The 22,948-nt window shown below is 39.7% G+C and overlaps 1 protein-coding gene across 5 annotated transcripts in view; it reads right to left on the bottom strand.

Moving 5' to 3' along the window:
- Window positions 1-225: 225 nt before the first annotated feature.
- SYT1 (synaptotagmin 1) overlaps window positions 226-22,948 on the bottom strand; it is a 357,459-nt gene continuing 334,736 nt past the window's right edge. For all 5 annotated transcript variants that reach the window (XM_055712129.1, XM_055712127.1, XM_055712131.1 and 2 more), the window contains 2 exons: window positions 8,147-8,280; window positions 226-3,364 (listed from right to left, as the gene is read on the bottom strand). In XM_055712129.1, coding sequence (XP_055568104.1) covers window positions 3,158-3,364; window positions 8,147-8,280 — 341 coding nt within the window. In that variant the 3' untranslated portion in view covers window positions 226-3,157. The remainder of the gene's footprint in view (window positions 3,365-8,146; window positions 8,281-22,948) is intronic.

Here is a 22,948-nt window from a genome sequence, read left to right as displayed (position 1 = left end):
AAACTGAGGTGATAGTTCTTCATCTGCAGCAGAGGTGGAGAATGCATCTACTGGAGCACTACTGGCTGTGACTGTCTTGCAGCAAACCACGCTGATGAAAGCAGCTTGTCACAGCCCCTTGAAAAGTGCTGTGCTATTACACTTGCAACACTTCAAAGTTTATGATTGTGCTAAAGTGAAACATCTTTTCAAAGTTTTGTATCAAAAGAAAAATGCTAGAACATCAACAGGAAATAAAACATTTTTATTGAATATCTGTGTAATATGTATGTTATTTTTAACGACAATTGGAAAACTCTACTGTGGGAAGTCACTACACAAAGTGAAACAAAATATAAACCACCTCATCAAAAATGAAGGTAAAATACGGCTAAAGTTGTCAGCTCGCGGGCCACGAGCGATATGGCAGGATAAAACACCCCAAACATTTCTACAAGATACAGAGAAAACCCACACAGAGAAACACTCAAGCAGGCAGTAAATATACACAAAGGCAACTAGGATCTTTCTACAGCATCAGATTCTAATACCTCACACAGCTTTGTCAGAAAGGTACATGTGGCTTCTTTTGAGGATGAAAATGTCATCTTGGTCACATGGCAGGTTCAGTCTCTGTGAATCATCGTATCTCACAAACCAGTTCTATGGTGACATTCAGTCTGGCAGTGTAGGAAGAGAAAGCATTAAGAATACCTTAACACAATGAGTCAGTCCTGGCAGTTTGAACCTGCAGCTATCCTGAATGAACAACCAAAAGTTGGAGACCATGAAGCTCTTGTGCTGGAAAGCTACCTGTCTACTTCTCTTTGGTGGGGTTTGGTCCTTAAGGTTAAGATTTTAAATAATTCCAGCTTGATGCTTTGCATGTATGCGCCTGTTTCTATCAGAAAATGTCTCGCTTGTGTTTTTTCTGTGTTTCATGTAAAAAAAGAAAGGAAATGGGTCTTGCTATTCTGACTTTTGGAGGTGGGGAGACATCCAGACTTGTTCTCCTCCCACTTCTTTGCTCCTTCTGTTCTGTCAAATGTACTGAAAACACTGGTGCTTGGCCGTCACGGCACTGACCTCTCAGGCTGTCACACCTCTCCCAGAAGCAAAGCCTTGAGGGAGGCTGTGGAATTTAGTTTTCAGTACACAGTTCTCTGATTACATTCATCTTTGTTCTTTGTCTTCAATAACTTCCGTTAGCTACAATTGATAAGAACTTTAATGGTTACTTCTCACGCCTCCCTCCAAAAGTTATAGCATTTCCACATTTCTGGGGTCGTTTGCATTGCTGAAAATAATGATCTCTTCAAAGCATTATAAATATATTCACAGATTGGAAAGATAAGCGAGGGGCCTCAAAGGACAGTACATGAGATAGAAGTGATGCCCTAAATGACTTGATGAGATGGTACAAGCTGAGATGACATGCTGGCTGGCTGTAAGACAACTATCTACAGTAAAGCGGTGGGGGGCGAGGGCGATTGGAAATGTAGAGTATTGCACAGGGCTTGACAAAATGCTGCGTGGTCAACCCATTTAATATAGCATCCTTGTCCCCTGCATAGCTCTCCAGTTCTAAATTGGTCCGTAATAACTAGAACTGCTTGTGCTATGCGTTCCTTCGGCAGTGCAGTAGAAGGGAATGGCAGTATTATTACAATATCACTACGGAATAAATTGATTGCTATCCACTGAGAAAACTACATTTCTAAGCACACACGGCAGTCACAGTGATACACAGAGCAGTCTTTCAAGACTCTTATGGAATGACTAATAGCTTCATAATAGTGCCATTTACTACATAATAACATTGAAAACATTTAAAAACTCCTCCTGAAACGAGCATCTAGTATACAGAAGAGGTTGCTTCAGTTTTCTAGAACTTGTTCTTTGTTTTCACTTTTTTTTTTTAAAGGACAAATTAAAACTTAAGTATAAATAGTATATAAAAGGTCACTAGCTGTTCTCTTTTGGCTTACTTTGAAGTGCATTTAGAACTATGGCTAAATTTTGTCATCTTCTGATGGGATTACAATACTGTCTGTTCACCATGAAACTATTATTGTATAATAAACTCACACGGCTGTGTCTAAAAAATATTCTGCATTCCTTCTAATCTGAGTCAGTATAATAAAATATTTTGTTACAAAGTCTAATGTGCAAACTCATTATAATGTGGAATTGTGGATGGAATTCACAGTATGCAAATTTTGTATAAAGGTGATAATGGAGAGCTACCCTTGTTTTCATGGCAGCATTTCGCTACAGCTCTGCATCTCCCTCCTCCTTTCCCACCCCCCCCCCACCCCCCCCCCCCGGTCCCTGCACAACCTCTGCAATGGTGTTACTTTGTACGTTAGATGAAATCATTGCCTCCTATGAAACTGCTTCCTCAACTTTCAATCTAAAGCCATTTCAGTCTGTTATGTGTTTTGCTTTGGAATATATACAAAAAATTATATCCTGGCTTCTGGCTACATCTCCTTGAGGTCAGCCATGGAGCTGCTCAGATCATGCTAAGTTGCCTGTGAAAGAAATCTACCCAATTGAATTTGCCCCTCCAAGATTCACTGTGGACGTGTAGCGTGTTATTAGGATGGTCCAGTTGAAAGCTCAGATTTAAGTTGTCCTTTAAGATGTCAGTGTAACACTACTAGTGCCTTACAAGTTGGAATTTTTTTTCTGGAATGCAGACGATACAATAGTTACCCTATAATATATTATCAGCTCTCCTATATCTCAGTCAATTTACATAATTTAAAATAGAACATCTTATTAAAAACATCTAGATATACACAGATTAGGAAACGTTTACAACATACAAATACACAAACTAGAAATAAATTCTCAGCATACTGGTGTATATATACAACTGTGTGATACAATAAATAATTTCTGTCATGCTCTATCTACACATCATATTGCTTAAAAGAAGAGTAGATCTGGGGGGGCAGTGGTGAAATTAAGCGCCTTTAGAGGGCTCTCTACATTTATATTTGTGCAAATTAAAATGGGAATTTAGAAGTACAACTGATCTGTGTCAGGAACACATGGCTGGAAATGAAAGGACCCATATTACTGAGGTATTTACAGATACTGGCTAAAGAGCACTATGCGGGCAAACGCAGAAAGGCTTCTTCTTCTTCTTCATAATTTAATTTAATTTAATTTACTTCTTGACTGCCAGCATGGCATCTACCTCCTCCTCGGGCTGTAAGGTGTGCCACTGTGCAATGGGCCGCCGGGGGTTGGCCAACATGTCTGACCAATGCCGCAGCTCCGCTCCGGTGCTATTGTAGCCCACAAAGACTTTCCCGATGGCATCGTTCTTGCCAATCTTGTCATAGTCCAAAACAGTCACAACAATTTGCACTTTCTGCAATGAGATAGAGAAAGACCAGTGAGCATGATGGTAAGGGGAAGGTGGGCAGAGATGAATCTTGGGACAGACAACAGCAATGGAGACTCCACAAAGGGGGTAAGTGCGTGACAGCCACTGCAGGTTCCCCCAGCGAGAAGCAAATTCAAACTTGTGTCTTTGCTTCTTGAGAGCCTTCCAAGTAAAGTTAAGTTCACAGCCTCCCTGTTAACTGCAAAGTTGCCCCCTTGCATCGAAGAGCTTTATATGGGAATCAAGGTTGGGTTTTTTTCCTTTAACAGATTCACAATTTATGGATTTTTTTAAGAATTGTTATTGAAAACTTAGACTGCTAGAATTCTGTAGGGCTAAAATGGAGAACTTAAGGTAAGTTAATTCAAAAGTAGTGCAATTTAACACATTGCTATTGTTTAAGTAAATAAGTTAGCAGCTAAAATTCAGAAAAAGCACTTCCCCAAGTTAACGTCTGCAATGTTGTTCTCTGTTAATTGCTTTTTCTGCTTCTAAACAACTCTTAGCCATACATCCAGCATGCTAATCAGTTATTTTCAGATAAGTTTAGAAGATAGCTCTTATTGTTACCATATAAGTACACACACACACGTACTCATCTGTGTGTTTATGTGCATGTGCACACATGTAAGTATGTATGTATATTGTGTATATTCAATATATTTATAAAGGAGTCTAGAAAACAGGCTGCATGCTCAGGGTAGTTGGAAAGAAGTATAAACCCCACTGTCTCAGGGCTCTGACACACCTACAACTGAGCTGATGCTGGGGTGCCACTTCTGCTGTAGGAACAGTGATCGCTGGCAAACTGGGTAAAACTATCCCACAAAATCTGCGCGAGCCCATCTGTCACGGCTCATAGGTAATTTTCCATTCACTTAGACTGGAGCACACTGGGAGGTGATGTTCAAGGCAGGCATTTGTGTATGCACTTGCCTGCACATGCACACATTCCTCTCCTTCAGGTCATCAGTATTTGTTGAAAGAGCACAAACAGCTATTCCCTTCAGTGGAGTGGTGTTGTTCCCCAACAGTGCCTAAGACATTAACAGCCTTGGGCTGATTTTACTAAATTGTAAACGCTTCTCCTTAGGGAGCTTTATTTTTGAAGATGAACCTACAATTCTTTTTCTGATTCATTTCTATCCCATGCTAAATACACACGGCTCCTTTTTACGTGTGAGTTTCCTGAATTGGAGGAAGAAATGCCCTGAAGCACTTTTTTTCCCAGAAAAATCTTTTATTCTCAAGCATCAGGTTTTTAAATTTAAGGCTTTAAATATATGTAGAATCTGGGTTCCTTACTAGAATGATTAATTTCAGTGCTTGCAATAGAATTATCTTTTAAAAGCAGCTGACTCTTTTAAGCATACCTGCAAGACCAGGTTCATGAAGTCTATTTTACAGAGTCCATTCCCTTACAAGATTGTACAATTCACTGAGCCAGAGAGAGATGATTCCAACTGGCACTAAAGTATTTATATAGTTGCTGATGACAAAAGTGTACATCAAACTCAAGACTCTCCCTAGAGCACTCACGATAAAAGGCAATATCCTGAAGCAAGTATTTCTAGATGCCAAAATGATGTTTCAGTGTTGCTGTTTGCAATGCACTCACTTCTAATGTTGATGGTACCTCCCCAAATGAACATTTATGTTTTAGATGTGTATTACACTCACAGATATAAAAAGTAAGCACAAGACTATTACTTTACAGTACAAAAAAAAGTTTCCTGCTGTACCTAGAAGCTTGCGGGCTAGTTACTATTGGGTTTTTCTTTTCTTGGGGGGGAGGGCATTAATCCTAAGACAACAATGAACCCTGTAAACAAAAGACCCTTTTCCTTGCTCTATAAAGATGTCACAACAGCTAGCTCAGATGATTAACTCTGAGATGATTTTCACCTCGTGGTCTCTGGCTTAAACCTGCAGAGAAATGTGAGCATCTCTTTGCCTTTGTACCATGTATTAAAGGAACAGATGCACGGCAAAACCCAAGAGGTGCTTGTAGAAAGCACCACCTCTGCTAATAAACACTTGGATTAACAGTTTGCTTGGTGTGATTAAGCATTCTTTGGACTGAAAGGGCCTGGAGACATTGCTACCTACAAAGGCAGTGTGTCTTGCACATGACAAAACACATGCTTGATCTGCCTGTAGTAACAGCATTTGACTTCCCAGTGGTGTTCTCCCATTACCCTAAAAGACATCACTTTTCTTCCTTAAGAGCTACAATCCACAGTCACTATTAAATTGTTGAAAGTGTTACTGTTTGGCCCATATTAAATAGCATAGATTCACTGCTATTGAGCTGCTTTCCCTCCATGAGCTCCTTGTCTTCGCTCTCCAACAATCAAGAAACTTGTATAACCATTATTTTTTATTTGACTGTGAAAGTTTACTTAATGACTTTTACATGAGTTACCCAAAAGCCACAATGGTTTTTACCATACTAAGTCTAAATAACATTTAAAATGTGTTTTTCTAATGATGCAATCACTTCACTAACCATAATGAAATAACTTCTAAATATAGTCTTTTATAACTAACTCCAAAATACCATGGACCAAAGTCTGTAATTACAGATTTTACATTGAAGCTATATACTGAAGTAAATACCTATAAAGTTATTATAATAAACATTAAAAAAAAAAAAAAAAAGGCAAGCAAAAATTTAAACAGCTAAACCACAATACTTCTTGCAGGTCCTATCTCCACCTTACAAAACTGACATGGAATTATAAAGCAAAATGGCCAAGTACCCACAGAATGCACTTAACCATGCCAAAACTCTGATCTGATAACTTGGAGGTGCCCATTCCAGTTCCCCAGTCCTGTCCCTATTTGGAAATCAAGACATTCATGGACTAAATTGCTAGAGAGGCTCAACTTGATTAATCCTTTTTTTGCCTCTGTGTCTTTGATGCTTGTTATGAGATCTTTCACAAGCACACAGACCAGCTTTTATTAAAATAAATGGGAATTAGACCCCACTGGATTTCCCATTTTTTGATTCCTAGAGCCCACAAACCCCACAGTACACGCTGCATGTGGGCTATGAAGAAACTCTAAACAGGCTGATGATGCATTCCAGTCACTATTCTTACTGCCTCACCTTGTCTATTTTTATTACCTTTGTCAGTACCAAGTCAATAAAAACCAAGCAGGCAGCTTTAGTTGAAATGTAGGCCTTGGCTCCTGGGCCAGTTGCTGTCAAAGTCCAAGATACAGAGTCTCAAAACCTGTACCATGCTTTCATCTAATCAAGAGAGGGCTCCCAGTTTGGCTCAGGCCATTTAAACTTTCAAACTACGAGTAGCATGGCACCTAACTCATACGTAGACCTCTCACAGGCCACAAAAGGATGTAATCCCAAACTACTTTAATTATGGTCATTCAAACTGGGATGATGCCCTGGAGGTACGCTTTCCACATTCAGCTCCACCCAGAAAAGCTCCTGCCTTGCTTAATACCTCCATGGTCACAGGGCTCTGTGGGCAGGTGGGAAGCCAGCATACAGTTCTTTTCTCTTCTGAGAGTATTTACATGGATACATCTCCCCTGCCAATGAATGCTCTAACAAGTGCGCAAAATAATGAAATAGTTTCACACTAATGGTTAATGCTTTAAAAAAATAGAGAAGGCCTGTACCAATTGATCTTTATGTGGTTTACACTACCTAGATCACACCAAAGACCAAAGTCTCTCCCTTTCCAAGAGAACCACCCAACTAACAGGTGATCTTATGCTCTGTGGCCAGCCATACACTTATTATTTATGCAGAAATTAATGCTGCACTCTCATCATAAGCTATAGGCACAGGTGACAAGAGTACTTGCTTACAACATTGAAGATATAGGTTTAAATTCACTTAGGGAGGAGAGTGAATTGGATGCAGGTTTCCCACATGCCTCCTGAGATGGAAAAAAAGAGCTTCTCTCTTGTGAGAAAAGGCTAGTTAACATCAGAAGTTGTTAAATCTCACTCTTACGAATAAGAGATTATTTGCCTCCAGTAGCTCAGCCCAAAGGTAGGTAACAGAGTCCCTGAAAAAAAGACACAATGCCTTGTTCTGGTATTTCCCACTGCTAATGTAGGTGACTTCCAGCTCACTGTGCTGACCTCTGAGGCCCCGTCATTTTAGGGGACAGCAGCAGCACCTGGAGAGCTGCTGGAAGATCCCCTGCGGTGCCTAGAAAGAGGTACTGCAGTACTGACCCCTGAGAATCTCAAATGTCTTTTTCAAAGGGATGTAGGAATCATTGAAAAAGTTTTCCTGGTGCGGTGAATACAACTTGAAAACAAGTTGTGATTAAATTAGGTGTTTTACTTCAGAGGGATGCTGCAGTGCTTTCAACAAACAGGACCAATAAATGCATAGGGAACACATTTAACTGATGATGCCCATTTATTATTTCAACTAATTTGGGGAAAATTGCTATATATGCCTTTTCTTTTATCCCTATACTTTTTTGCTGGCACACTCCTTCACTATCACCCTATGGATATTTTTTTTTTCCAGAATCCATTTTTGTTAACAGAAAATGTCAGTTACCCATTTCTCACTGATGAATCAAAGCTTCGTAAGTACTGTGCATTTTATCATTTCCCTCTTGAAGCAGTCACACTCATCTAATGTAGCACAGGGCTGGCACCTAGGTGCTAATGAAGGCACGCACATGTGATAATTAACAAGATTCCTGTTAAATATTTATAAGGGTTGAGAAATGTAATGCAAAGGGAAGACAAAACACTGTTTGACATTACCTGAATTTGCTCAAATGGTACTTCAAAGCTGAAAGACTCATTGTAGTAGGGATTCAGAGTGTTCTTTTTAATTGTAGTCTTTTTCTTCTTCAGCCTCTTACCGTTCTGCATCAGATGGATCTTCACATAGGGATCTAAGTAATCAACACAAGTAGTAGAGCTAAGAACAGTAGTTCAGTAAGTTTTATACAGATTTTAACCCTACACACACATTTAAGAGTCGAAAAAAGAAAGAAAAACCTTTAGCAACAAACAGCTTGTATTTAAACAAAGTCCTAATTTCCACCATGTATGACTGTGAAGTTCTTGATGGAAAAAGGTACAAAACATTTATTGCATTATCCCCTTAACATCATGAAGGAGGGGTAAATTCCCACCTAACTTTGTTCCATAGCTCATTAACCATCCTGGAAATGTCTTTACGTTAACATCTTTTATTTGCTGCAAACATTTCTTAGCAATGGGGCTGTCTGGTGGTTTTCCCAGGAGCCGTGGGTGCTGCCGAATGCACGAGTGGTGGGCACAGGGCTCAGTGGCTGGCTGCTCTTCAGCTGCCTGGCAGCTCTTCACATTGCTCCTTGGGCAGGAGCTGCACTGTGCTTCTCCCACCCTCTGACCTCCCCAGCAGCTGCTACTGACAGTGATTTCATGGCAGGAAGGGACTTTACCCCTTAAATGCCGGTTCTCTTACCTTAGTGCTACGTGCAGCCAGAGCAAGGTGCAGGCCACTGTACTGGTGTAAATTATGAATTGGTTTTGCCACGGTCTATTGAATTCCCATTCTTATTTTGTATGACTTCTGGTGGCAAAGTAACATAACTGATTTGGTACCTAATCAGGTATTCCTTGCACAAACAAAGCTCTTGTGGACATTGCTGCTGTGAAGTGATATCTTAGTAGTTATACTTCCAATGGAAATTTTGCCTGCTTAAAAGAATAGCGGTTAGAACTCAATCTGTTACAAGAGCCATGTTCCCGTTCAGAGAATGAACTAGCAGTTCTTCCATGGTGGTGTTCATTAGCAGCACCTTCACTGAGCTCAGTTATTTTTCTGTTTAGGCCTAGTACAAAGCACCATTTGAAGCATCTCAAGCTCATCCTTTTCAACAACCTGTATGGTACTGTCACCAAAATTTGGGTAGGTTCCTCTCTTGGCTTTAGGCAGCTGAACTGTGATGTAGGTCAAGGCAAGTCTTCCCTCTAGTGAGCTGGTAAGAGCTATACAAAGCACCAGCTAGCCACAGGTCATCTGTGGTATAAATCAGGAGAGCCTAAATACAAACTGTCAAAGGAATGGGCTTCTCCTTTCCCTCCTGAGAAAAGGATGGGGCTACAGAAGAAGAATGACAAATGAACACTGAACTTAAATATTATCACTATGAGCAAACCACGCTTTATGACTCTGCAATAAAATTCATGTACAGAAGAGTAATCACATTCTGCTACAGTCAAAATATGCCTTGCTGTGGAAACACAGGAGTTTGGGACAGCTAAGTTACTGGGGTGACTTGATCATGATCTACAGTACCTCTGAAGGGAGCATAATTTTGGTAGTCGACTCTTCAAGCCAGCAGACAAGGGCGTAATATCCAATGGCTATGAGAAGAAACTAGAAAAATTCTAATTTAGAAATATGCATGTACTTTATAGTAAGACTGAAACAGCTGGAATAGCTTCTCAGTGCTCTCTGTTATAGTGGGTTAAGATTCCTTCTCCCTCAAAAGACTCAAGTTCAAATAGAAATTAAATCTGGGTAGGTTTATGCTTAAGGCTAGACAGGGTTGCAAGGGTTCCTTTTGGCTGCACAATGTATGAATTAAGGACTATCATGTGAACAGCAGAAATGCTAGCAAAAAGCCAACAGAAGCCTATTTCTTTTTGAATACTGATTTCAACAGCAACAGCATACAGGTTTTGAAGGTGGAAAACAGGCAGATATGGACTCCTTCAGCATTAGTTTATACTTGAGAAGGGCTCATCTACCCCATTACGTTTGCTGAGGCTCCATGCTGAATGCACAATTGTTTTAACAGGAAACTAATGTTTTATGTATAGCTAATATATAGTAAGAAAGTATCACCAGTGGTAGACTGTTAAGAAATGGAAATGAGATAAAATGCTGTTTAAATATAATTTGAGTAACTAGAGTAAGCTGGGAGGCTAAACAGTTTAGTAATACATTATTATTAAGGGGATTAGAAGCAAAGAATTCTGTTAAAGTAAATGCAGTTAATATAAACCAGTCCTTTAGCGATCTGTGCCTGTGCACATAACAGATTTTATGATTATTCATATGCCCATAAAGAACTGTATGATTTATATAGTGACACATATATATTCCTATCTTGATAAACATTCCATATTTTGAAGAAAAATGTTTTTAACTTAGAATTCAAGTCTATGTGAGTGCTCAGGGTCTACATGTATCTTCACTTTAAATGATTTGCTTCTATTGACTTTCTATCATCATGATCGTGTTGGAGCAAAATCTGACCTGGGATAACTCATGGCCATGGGACAAAGCCCAGAAGCTAGGTTTCTGCAGTTTCTTTTTCATGTCCTTATTAGCTGCTTCTGTTTGTCTGTCTGGGGATTTGAGTTAGGCTCAATAAAATGCTGGTTGTTCAGTAGGGAAGATCCAAGTGGTTGGGTCTTTTCTTCCTTGACAGTGCACAACTGTCAGTGGCAGAGGTCCCTAAGGGGGCATAACATGTGGTACAATTTCATCTTTTTTTTTCATCCAGGAGTAAAATTGTCATCCTAATCCAAATACAAAGCAAATGTGACCTAACTGAAATCTTGTTCCTTCTCTTCTAGTTTCAGAGGAAAGTATTAAATAAGTTTACTCATCACAAACATTTCAAATGAGAACAGGATGTCCAGCTCAAGTAAGTGGATGGGCCAATAGAGATTTTAACTGTATTTATCCTCATTAGATTGTGCATCCACTGCTTATCTCTTGAAGTATCCTGGTCTTACCTAGGTCTCCCCTCTCTTCATTCTTCTGTGTCTCATGTATGAGCCCCTCCACCAACGCATTATCTTCAGATACACTCTCCCATATGCCACAACACCATCCCTAACAACTCCCTCCACTCTCCAGTAATCTATTTGCTTGTGATCGATACAGACAACCTGATACCTAACGACAGACATTCTGCGACTTCATGAATAAATCCCTGATAAAGAGAGATTCTCTTCCACCAAATAACAGAAGTTGAACTGCTTGGAGTCAATTACTGGAGGAAGGGAGGATAATCAAAAGAAAGCAGAACCTCTGGAAGATGCCAGTCTCCAGTGATTTTTCTGAGATAAAGTTTAGTGCTAATGGAAACATCTCTCCTCTCTACTTGCAACATAACCTCAGTGCTGGCACTATTACTCATGCTGAGTAATACTTTAATATGTAAATAGTCTCACTGAATAAGTGAGACTAGTAAGGATGACAGAACTGATATTACAGCCCAGCAATAATAAATTGGCTGTTGAGTGCATAGCTTACGCATTAAGGGCAGGATTCTTTTGACTGAGTAGAAATGTCTACATCTGACACCAATGAAACTAAATAATTTCTCTTTATGTATTCTGGACAGTTGTCTCATTCCAGAGTAAATATGTGCCTTTGGTCAAATAAATTGCGCCCCAAAATACTTATTTCTCTCCAATGATACATGACAGCCTATTCATATTCATGTAAACAGTTACACCGAAGAAACTTCAAGTTAGAAAAGGTGGACATAATTAGGGGTTTTTTCCTCCAGTTTTATTACTTTCAAGTAAACAGGGATTTTGATCTGCATTACAGCCACAGGTATCTGTGGCTGGACCTTACCCATCTGTCCGAAAGAAAGTGTGTTGCATTCAGAGCATTATGGATGCCCTTCTGCTGAAGGGGATAGAATGGCTGTGTCTTTTGCTTAATAATTAATATTAAGCAATGTATGGGATTAAATAAAATTCTGCTATTTATTCCCTTGTTAACGGTCTACCCATGAATGCTAAAAAGATGTACAATTCATAACTGATTGTGCATTGTAGATTTTACAACAACGTCTCAAGGGAGGCTAGCTGAATAGCTTTTAAAGCACTAGTGGACCTGCTGACACATTTTATATTCCTGAAGTTTCCAGTAAGATGCCAACACATTATTTAAAAGATAGCTGAAATGGTATGTAATCTCAGGTAAAGACTTCTGGAGTCATTTGGACCATGAGGCATATGCATACAATTAGAACCCTCTTAAAATAATGACTAGTCTACAACATGATGATGATGAACAAGATGCACTTCATTAGTAGAGGTTTTACAAAAGCAAACTTTACAGCTGAAAAAACCCCCACTACAACTCAAAAGAAGAAAACTGTGGCTAATGACAACATCTGAAGAAAAGGGGGAACTTGAGAACGACTGCTTGTCAGTGGATATAGGATGAAAAATTTGTTACAGGGATCAGTAATCATTTTCCACCTAGGCGGGAGAGAGTTCAGCACACAAATTTCTAATTGTATGGATCTTCAGCAGAAAAGCGTCAACAACATACTCAGCTTGAGATGGTTTTACTACAATGGTTTATTCTGAGCACAAACAGAAGGATGGTGCCAATCTTTGTTAAATATTTTTAAGGCTTCTGGTAATCTAATCAAAATATGAAAAGAAAGCACCTAGGAAGTTGACAAATTTGAAAAATGCTACAGAGGTGACACTGGGAATTGATTGGGTATGCAATTACAGTCCTGAGCCTGTGTGCGGGGGGGAGCCTAATGGTTTAAAAAGAAATAAAAAAAAACCCAACACATAGCTCTGTGTGTTGGGATCAGAAAATACCCTTTACAGGCCTCAAGTAAGCCTAACATGGTCAACAGGAAAAGAACCGAGCCAGAACAAACTAGTCATAGATAGAGCTGAATAAAGTTTCATATACCAAAACACTGTAATAAGATGTTCTCAACTAAATGTAGAAACAAAAAAGAAATATGGTGCTAGAATTGCCTATGGCTGTATTTTTGTCTTCAAAATGTTCAGGATAACTGGGTGCTAATTAGCACATTTTTCTCCATCAGAAGAGAATTTATGCCAAAGCACACATCACTGACATTTAGAGCAAAGATGTCAGCAGACAGTAGTTCCTCCATTCCAGGAAGCAGAACAAATTCCTTAAGAGCTTAGAAATCGATCCAAGAACTAAAGAAAATCAGGTTTGGAAATGCAGTCTTATAAATAGCTCTGAAAATGTGGTTAGGACAGAGGTGACTTGCAGGGTGGATCGTTAGTTCCAAGCTAAAGAGCCATAATCACCCTCATCCTGCAGCAGCGAAGCGGGGTGGAAAGCTGATGAAATGCCAAGCCAGAGCCTTAGACCAGAGCTAGAGCAGCACTAGATTCAATATTGCACCCTTAACCTGCTCCTATTCCATGCAAACACTCTTCAGATGAAGTTTTTTTTGGCTTACAGGAGCGGGCAGCAGGGAGAACAGCAATTTTATACAGCAAACAACTTTATTTTCTATACAGACTGTGCCAGGGATGAATGCTGACAGCATCAGCAATGCCTGCATGCTTGCTTCTGCCTTTGAGGAGTAGTTGCCAGAGCTGTGCTACAGAAAGGAGCAGGGCTCTCAGAGTGGAGCAAAACAGGATGAACTTCCCTGGGAGTTCCCACAGATCTGCTGATTTTTCCTAAGGATCATGGGACATGCTCCCTCTGTAGGCATATAAACTCTTCTCTATCAAGAGAGGGATGATTCACATGATGCTTGAGGCATCCGGGCCATGGACAATTTGCTGTGACTTTTTTTTCTTCTGTTTATTCATGTAAGGATGAGAGGGGATAATTAAAGTCTCTGAAATAATGAGTTTAGAGTGATATTGTGCCTGGATTGTCTAAACTAGTATTTTTCAGATGAATGGAAAGCTTGGAATGGGAAGGAAAGCCAGAGGGGGAAAATGTGTTATCTGGGAAAGAAACAATATAAGGTACAATTACTAAGAAGGAGTACAAGTGCTATGGTACCTTCCAGATTGCATAAAAGTTATAGTTTATATTCATTGATACGAGCTGTTGGGCCTTCTACCTTCCTCCAATTGAGCAAATTGAAGTTGGAACATTATTTTTAAGGAGCAGCTGATGTCTCAAGGGAAATACTGGAAAACATTCTCATTAGAAACAATTCTCTTAGCATAAAATGTAGGGTTTGTGAGTTTTCTTCTTATCACATTTCCTTGAAAACAGGATTGTTGAGTTTTTTAGAAGTTTATTTGCTGCATAACGCCCAGTCCTCAGCTAAAGTTGACATTTAGCTACTCTCATCATAGTTTCCATAAGCCCACCAGGCTGCAGATTACTTGATGTTATTGGCCAAATCTTTAGCTGTAACCAGTACTTGATCAATACACAAGGGAAAGGTGGCCAGCGCAAGTATTTGCTGTAGATTCCCGTGCAGCATCGATGCCAGTCCTGACCCCAGCAAAACAATTTTAAAAAACATTTTAATAAGCGGGCTGAGGATTGAGTGGTGTGCCTGTGAGACTCTCCCAACACCACCCAGTACCGTATAGGTCGTGAATGGAGTTTTGAAATTGCAAGCAGCTCAGATGGGCTGCCAAAGTGGCCCTGATTGCTGCAAATAGTTTACTTAAAAAGACTCATCTTACACTTGCTAACATCTGTGCCCCCTGGGTAAACTGCTCCAGATGCAGCGTATGCGCACACAGAGAGTTCACTACCCATCAGGCCCTTTCTTGCTCATCTTGTATGTCATAGCGCAACAAGTTAGATGACTTCAGATTACATATTTCCATCAGCCTCTTTAAAAGAAGATGCCTTAAGACTGGATAAGTTATAAAAGAAAACATTTGTAATGTCAAGTTCAATAACATTAGACAGATTCTCGAAAGAGTAATGGAGACTAGTAATCCATTTACAGTGGGGAAGAAGGGGTTGGCATTTATAAAAACTAGCAATAGCCTGCCTATAATGAGAAAAGTTAGAGTGTAGCAAAGAAGTCTCAAAGTAACAGCTCTTCACTGGTGTGCAGTTAGACGAACATCAAGTTGCTGCTGAAATGCTGAATTCAGAGAACCAGGGAGCCTTGGGAAGGAGGAGGTGCTGTAAAACTGACAGTGAGCCAATGATTCCCTCACCCAAGAATCCCAGACTGAGGTTGCTGAACACGTAGAGCTGACAGTGGAAACAGAAATGTTCATGGTGGCCTAAGGGCTATTCAGCCAACACTTGAGTCTGCAATTCCACCCACAGTGCTTCCAACTGGAACATAACAACAAATGTTACAGTGCCAGATGGGCAAAGTAGCAGAAAACTGGGGGGGGGGGTGTGAGGAGAGGAAAAGCAGCAAAAAAAAGCTGCCAAAACTTATTTAAAACCAGCACAAATTAGTGCTCATGAACTTATGATTAAGTTTACTGCCAGAGCAAGGGCAGCTGATCTGTCTCTTTTGCATCCAAGCAGTTCATTTCAGCATAGTTACACACAGACAAAACAAGCAGCTTTATAAAGTGCAGCAAGTGTGGGTCGAACCAACAGGAAAACGTAGCTTGAGTTTTGGCTCTGGGTAAACACAGAATGCTCTTGTGGAAATGCAAAGCAACTGAACCAAGCACTTTGTTAATGTGACTACATGGAAACTAAGAGCATCAAAGCAGCAAACCTTGCTCCCCTGTATTTATACTGAAAGGGCAAGAACTGACTGCTCATGAAGCTTGAATGTTGTTACAAGGGGGGAAAGACAGCACAGCATTTTAAAACTTTAACTTACTGGAGAAGGGCACCTGCAATCTTAGATAATAATTAAAAGAAATAAAAAAGCATATTGTAATATGTCATGTTTGTATACAAATAGAAAGAATACAATAGCAACTAAGATGAGGGAGGCATTAACGTCAAATGGTGGAAAGGTATTAATAGGGGCTGCTGATACAGGCAGACTCTCCAGTACAGGAATTCAGACAGAAACCAAAGCAAGCTGGCAATACTTCAGGCAGCAAATTCCAGCAGACTGCTGAGTTTGAATCTATGTAATGCCTTTTGATGAGATAGGGAAAAAAATAATTAAATTTATATTTATTAAATTGGTGGTACTGAAAATACCAGAAGATAATACTTAGAGGTTTACAGAGATTCAAAATACTGTCCTCAAGTGAACTGGGGAGGAAGGAAGGAAGGGGGAAAACATATTGACTGAGGAATAACGATGGGCAGAAGAGCAGAGAGATAAGCAGAAGAACGTAATACAGAAAACCCCAAACAACCCAACGTTCAAAAGCAGACCATGTGGGATGTTTTAGCAGAAGACAACAGGAGCTGGGTCCATAATGATGTATTGCACTGGACTGTTAGTGAGTACCTGGAAGTCCTACAGATCTGAGCTGGCTATCTACTAAAGTCCATGCAGGGAGGTGTATCAATATTTAGGTAGAACTGCCCTACCTCCCCCTGAGGCACATGCTGCTGAGTGGAGGCCACAATTCAAAAATCAGGCTGAAAAAGCAAGCACATGAAGAGCATTAGATGGTGAAGGCTGGGGTTTGGAAGGGCCAGACACCTGGGTGGAGAGCTGCCTCAACACACCTGGAAAAAGTGTGATGGAGAGGAATTGCACTTCACTTTTCAAGTCTCCGCTGTTTTCCTACAGCTGTGCCAGCTCAGGGTTTTTTTGGTTTATCTGTTTTGTTTTACAAAATGAAGCAATTAAACACTAGCCTTTTCTCTCCACTTCTCTTTTGTTGATAGCCAAGAGTTTAAACTACTACTTGCTGATTTAGGAAATGTTCTTCAGACCTCTCTGTTGGCTGAAGGGATCTGAATATACATTTTCCACCTCTTGAGAGAGTGAGACAAAGTTGTAAGATATTAGAAACAGGTTCTCAGTCTGGTCTGCTGAGAAGAATGTTGTATCTTTATTTTTTATGCTCCTTTCAATTACTTAGTGGAGTGAAGGCTGGTACCAAGTCTCCTTTCTTTGAGGGTCCTCACCCACCCTGCCTGTGTGAACATCACCTTTGGGCCTTGGCTCCTGTGGATATTTACTGCATATAGCTGTTTGCTTGCATCCTGAATGATGGTGGAAAAGCACCTACTTTAGGAATCCCAGTAGGCGATACTACTGGGTAGTAGAGTGACTATCAAGATTTTAGGGGAACTGACTGAAAGAAACCCAAGGGGATTTACAAATTTTGGTTAGTCATGAATTTCTATTTGCATGGCAATGTTTCTCTGTGCTTCCAGGCTTAAATAACAGGGATGACTGTCTGGAGGAAAATCACTGTGACACACAGAGACAAAGGCAAGGACAGACACCCAAAAATAATGGGAAGAAAGCAAAATAAAGGGATTTCTTTCATATAGTGAAGCCCTGTGCTCATGGAAAGCATTGACTGAAAGGAAGTAGTGCCAGTCACAAAGAAGTATAGATGATACCCATTCCAAAAGAGTATTTTTTCCACAGCTAAGCTCTGAGACACCTTTACTTAGGAGAAATGTTATGAAGACTGCGGTGCAGTAGGGAGCAACTTTCCATGTCCATTTTTGTTCTCTGAAAACAATTGACACATTTTTTTTCCCCCTTCATAAACTGCTGACTGATAACAAACATATTCCCCTTTTGGTTACTCCCCTCCTCCTGCAAAAACCCACCCATCACAAAAACCCCAAACCCCAAACTCAGCAGCTGTGAAGCAAACCAAGTCCTAATCTCAAGATGTAGTGAGGACAGGCAGGAGTTCCAGGGTTACTGGGTAATAAAGAAAACTACATCAGAGTGAGTGGCAGTATTCATTGAAAGGAATTACCACTGAAACACAGAGAAACTCTATTAAAAACAAAACCTGGCCTAACTAGTGGATTAGCAATTTACTGCAGCAAAGATATACACATTTCATGCTACAGATTCTTCATGTCAACATTGCCACAGTAAAGTTTTATAGCTTGACTGCAAATCAGCATGATACTACTGTGTTGTGATTGCCTTTACGTGGAAAAAAGCAAATATACCCTTAAGGGTAATCTGCATTCTCTCCTCCAGAAGCTTAGACACTCAAAAGAAGACACACTAAAAAGAAGACAAAGACAGTGATAAAGGCTGCCTTACATCAAAACCACTGCACTATCCTATTGTTTACACGTGAGAGCTTTTTCAAATTCAGCAAACCCAGTTACGACCATGTAATCCATACCCTCGCAGTCCAAAATAATGTTAGTTGAATTGGGAGGAGAAGCAAAGGATAGCAAAAGTAGAAAACCAAACCACCATGATGTTTTATCTGTAATATGATAGAAAGGGTAGGAAGCACCCAATTACCTTATCTCATATAAATGAGTCACCAGAAGAATGCAAACCGATATACTGCAATATAATTCTGATGTTCTTAATAAAAACCTATTGCTTCTACTTTATAAACGGCTTTTCTCATTCAGGTAAGCTTTCAGTCCTGGGCAACATGAAAGAGACATGGGTTTTGATGCAACGATTAAAACAAAAATAGTACCGAGAGCTAATACTGCAAGAATGCTGCAGTACCTAAGGAATAATAATAAAAAAATAGTCCTACAACATCAGTGACTACCTGTAAAGCAGCCTAATCCTAACTCTTCACAGCTGAGAAACCAACCCTAGTTATGCTTTATCAAGGCTCATATTTATTTTAAGAGCATATCAAGACATCCAAACTACATTTCATTAATCAGTGGCTACATATAAAGGGAGACCATCAGCATCCAGTTTTCAGTCTCAATTTGAAATAATACCCCTAGTACTTTTTCTACCTAAGAAGTTTATGTTTATACACATACCCATTTTCATTCTGTTTTCATTATTTTTCTGTTATATTTGAGCTTTAAGGAAAAAATGTAAGTGGAAGGAAGGAGCTAAATGATTGCAGTCTTGCTTTTAGCCTACAAAACATTCATTCAGAATTACTTGGTGAAAATAAACTTAACAGATCTCTTTCTCCACCTCTCTCCTGCTTCCCAGCATATCCAGTGTCTGTTATGCAAGATTTTGGAAAGTATTTTGGATCTTCATATAGGCTATTTGTGGCACCTAATTTCAGCGTGATTCAGAGGATCAAAGTCCTTACTGCCTCAACACATACACCACCAATCCCATACATGAAAACAAAAGCAACCCATAATATAGTTACTTGTGGCTGTTTGGACACAGAGGCCACATGAAACCTTTCCCTACACTCTCCGCTCGGAGCAAAGGCTAGTGTAAGTCCAGCTGATGTGCTTCCTGGTGGCGAGGAGAAGACTCCTGGAATACTGCAAAGCAAGAACTGCACCTGCTGAGGGAATGGAAGGGGACGTTCTGGATGGTGTTTTCCAATACTGTTGGGAAGACTGGCTTTGTTTTGGATTATGTTTAACCACAGTAAGGAAAAGAAGATCAAAACCAGATTTTCTTGGGATGGGGCAACATCTTCATTTCAATCTTAGTTAGCACAAGAAGTTACAATCTAGAACCTAGGCTAAATTTTTCAGCAGTTTCAACCAAGTTCAGCTAAGCTATGTCTGTTTTTCCAAAATAATAGCTGAATGAAAACTTATTCTGCAGTCTGACGAAAAAAAAAAAAAAGTTTTGGAAAAGCCTGAAGGTCAGATTTTTAACTTGGGTACTGGCAGATGAAGGGCTGGAAGGCTACACGCCTGCTCGCATTCCTGGCGATTCCACATAATGAGAAGCAGTGACCTGAAACTTAAGACAAATTTTTACTTGGACAACAGTAACATCTAGATTATGCCCACTGAAGAGTTATGGAAGTGCTGAAGTCCTTGGTAGAACAGTTTATCTGGGTTGTTTACCCCAGACAAGTTACAAAAAGGAACAAGACCAGGAGGTAATTTGTCCTCTGCACAGTCAAAAATCAGTTTTAGGTTGTTTCATGGAGAACTGAGATAAAGAGTAATAGCCACATTAAATGTTCAGCAACCGCTTTATATACTGACATATGTTGGAACTGGATGTAAATGTTCTGTTGTCACTGACGGACTGGGTTCATTGCAATTTAGGAAATAGCATCGAATAGTTTAGGTTGGTTTTTATTTTCCGTATTGTCATTAGAGAAAAAAAAATGCAAAAGCTTTGTAGGTCTTGTACCAACAAAGCCAGAGGCTGTTTGCCTAATCCCTGCAATAGCTATGTTCAGTTTTGTAATTGATTATTTATGTAAGGAAAACCGGAAAAAGCTACTGTGGGATACATCGTTCTTCCTGATGGCATGATAGTTAGCTTTCTCTTTTCTTGCAGAATTTATAAGCTGGAATTTTCTAATTGACTTGTAAGCACTTCATAATGCATTCAGTGCAGGATTTAAAATAAATTGAAAGAATCCCTTTATTTTACAGCTCTGTTCTCGAAACTGATCATGTAAATATGCGATCAGTTGTGTTAACATCATTGCAGTTGCTTTGTCCATATGCATGATCATATAGTAATTTTGGTATCAAAAATAAGTTTCTCTTCTTGCTCTAAGTTGTCAACAAGCAGAGGAGGAGTGAGCTAGATTTTAGTCTGGCTTTTGCATCACGTTCTAGGTATGGCAGCTGCTTGTGTAATGGATAGAACTGATAGCTAAGTATTGCCTGCGGATCTGTACTCCTACACAGCTTTACCTCATGGGAAAGGCAGCCCATCTCTTTTTATCTCAGTCCTGGGTCATTGCTTGGGGAAGCAGTAGAAGGCCCTGGGGGAGTGGGAGTGGGTCCAGAAAAAGAGCCAGTTAAGGGCAGGCCCTTGCTGCATCCCTCTGAAGGGATGCCAGTGGGCAGTTAAAACCTTATCGCTCTCTATAGTTGCCTGAAAGGAGCTTGTAACAGATGGGCTTGGTCTCTTCTCACAAGTAGCAAGGGACAGGACAAGAGGAAATGGCCTCAAGTTGCACCAGGAGAGGTTTAGATTGGGTATTAGGGAAAATGTCTTCAATAAAAGGGTTGATCAAGCATTGGAACAGGCTGCCCAGGGAAGTGGCTGAGTCACCATCCATGGAGGTATTTAAAAGATGTGTAGATATAGCATTTAGAGACATAGTTTAGTGGTGGACTTGGCAGTACCGGGTTTATGGTTAGACACAAACAATCTTAGAGGTCTTTTCCAACCTAAATGATTCTACGATTCTCTAAGGACTAACATTCAAGACAGACTAAAGAACAAGTGTTCAAGGCCAACAACATCGGCAGTAAGAAAGCTCTGCTGCTGAGAACATTAGTCCTGCTGTTAAACAAGACGACAGACAGCTTGACAAATGGTGTCATTAGGTGAAAGATGGAAGTATTTATGATAAAATAACTAACAGCTCATGCCCCAACGTATCCAAATTCTTTAAACTCTTCCAGCCATTTAATGGCACAAATATCTATTTGACTGATGTGTTCACCACCTACTGTACACTGCTTCAGCTTAAAAGGCAGTCAAATGTGACACAACCTATCAGAAATCCAAAGGTACATGATAGTTTTCAGCTTGGATACCTGTTAAAAATTTATACAGCGGACATCCAATTTGGTACAAAAAGTGGTGGAGCAATCTGATCTTGTGCTTCACTGACAAACAAGATTGAATCTGGGAAGCTCAGCATATTTCTGTGTGCTACTGCATTGAAACAAGATCTTGATGTAGTCTAGTCAAGGGATCATAATCTTTAATAAAATCTAATAACCCAGGAATCCAAAAAGCACATATGGATTTCACAAACCCTTTGGCTCTTCAGAATTGAAAGTAGGAATATTTGAAAAGACAGGCCTGAATATTTGTGGTTATTAGATGGGGAAGAGGAGGACAGAGGAGTGAAAGTGATAAGTGTTTTTATTTGGAATCAATACATTGAAACAATAGTAAAGGAAAGGTAGATTACACCACTTCCAAGCCCAGGCAGTACTTGTTGTATATGAAAGAGAATATAAATAATTTCACTGAAACTAAGCTCAAAAAGCAATACTCTTTTCAAGCGATGTTTTCCAAGTTTACTTAATACCTTTGAAAATCTATTCTATTTGGAGTGGTAGACAGCCCCATTTTCAAAGACACCTAACTCCTGTTAAAAAATCACTGGTAAGAATGTGAAGCAATCAATTCCCTTGGAGGCTTCAGCTTTCCTCTGGGAACTCCTATTGAACATTTTCCTGCATTTGTCAGTACCTAGGTGACAACAGGCCTCTTTTTTCTTCTTCTGAACAATGACAGTCAAGACAGTCACTCAACAGGAATAAGAAATAATTTAAATTCTTTTTGTTTAATGTACATGCCAGTAATAGCAATCAGCAAGCAATAATGCTAAATTTTTGGATTTCAGAAAGACAAAAAATTATCCTGTCAGAAATTAAGATCACAAATGTTAAAAAGAATGACCTAAGGAGAACAGAGTTTTTAATTAAAAAAGCGCTAGATTTAGCAAACAATAAACTTGCCTTTCTGATAGCCTCGGGAAAGAGAGAGATGGGGAGAGACACTGCCTCTGGTTAGCTTGCCATTAGCACAAAGGAAAACAATTGCAGGGCTTAGGGAGGATTTAGCTTTAACAAATGCTTATCACAAAGTCATGTCACTGCACACTATTGTTCTGTATTTGGAATGAAATTAATTTCCAACTCCATATTAACCTTTTAGAGTCCCTGCTTGGTGGAGGAATTTAATCCTTTGGATTTTGGTATGTCACCAGCAAAGGCCATTTCTAGATTTGGTGAGTTTGACAGCTTATTACCTGGAGAGCACTTTATTAAAGTGGAAAAAAAAAGAAAATCTGTTTCCTTCCATAAAGGACAGTAAGTATATCAAAACACCGAAAAGTTGAGTG

The sequence above is a fragment of the Falco cherrug genome, chromosome 5, assembly GCF_023634085.1.
Source record: "Falco cherrug isolate bFalChe1 chromosome 5, bFalChe1.pri, whole genome shotgun sequence".
Classification (NCBI taxonomy): domain Eukaryota; kingdom Metazoa; phylum Chordata; class Aves; order Falconiformes; family Falconidae; genus Falco; species Falco cherrug.
The sequence above is the reverse complement of the archived record's forward strand: the minus strand, read 5'-3'. Positions and strand labels throughout refer to the sequence as shown.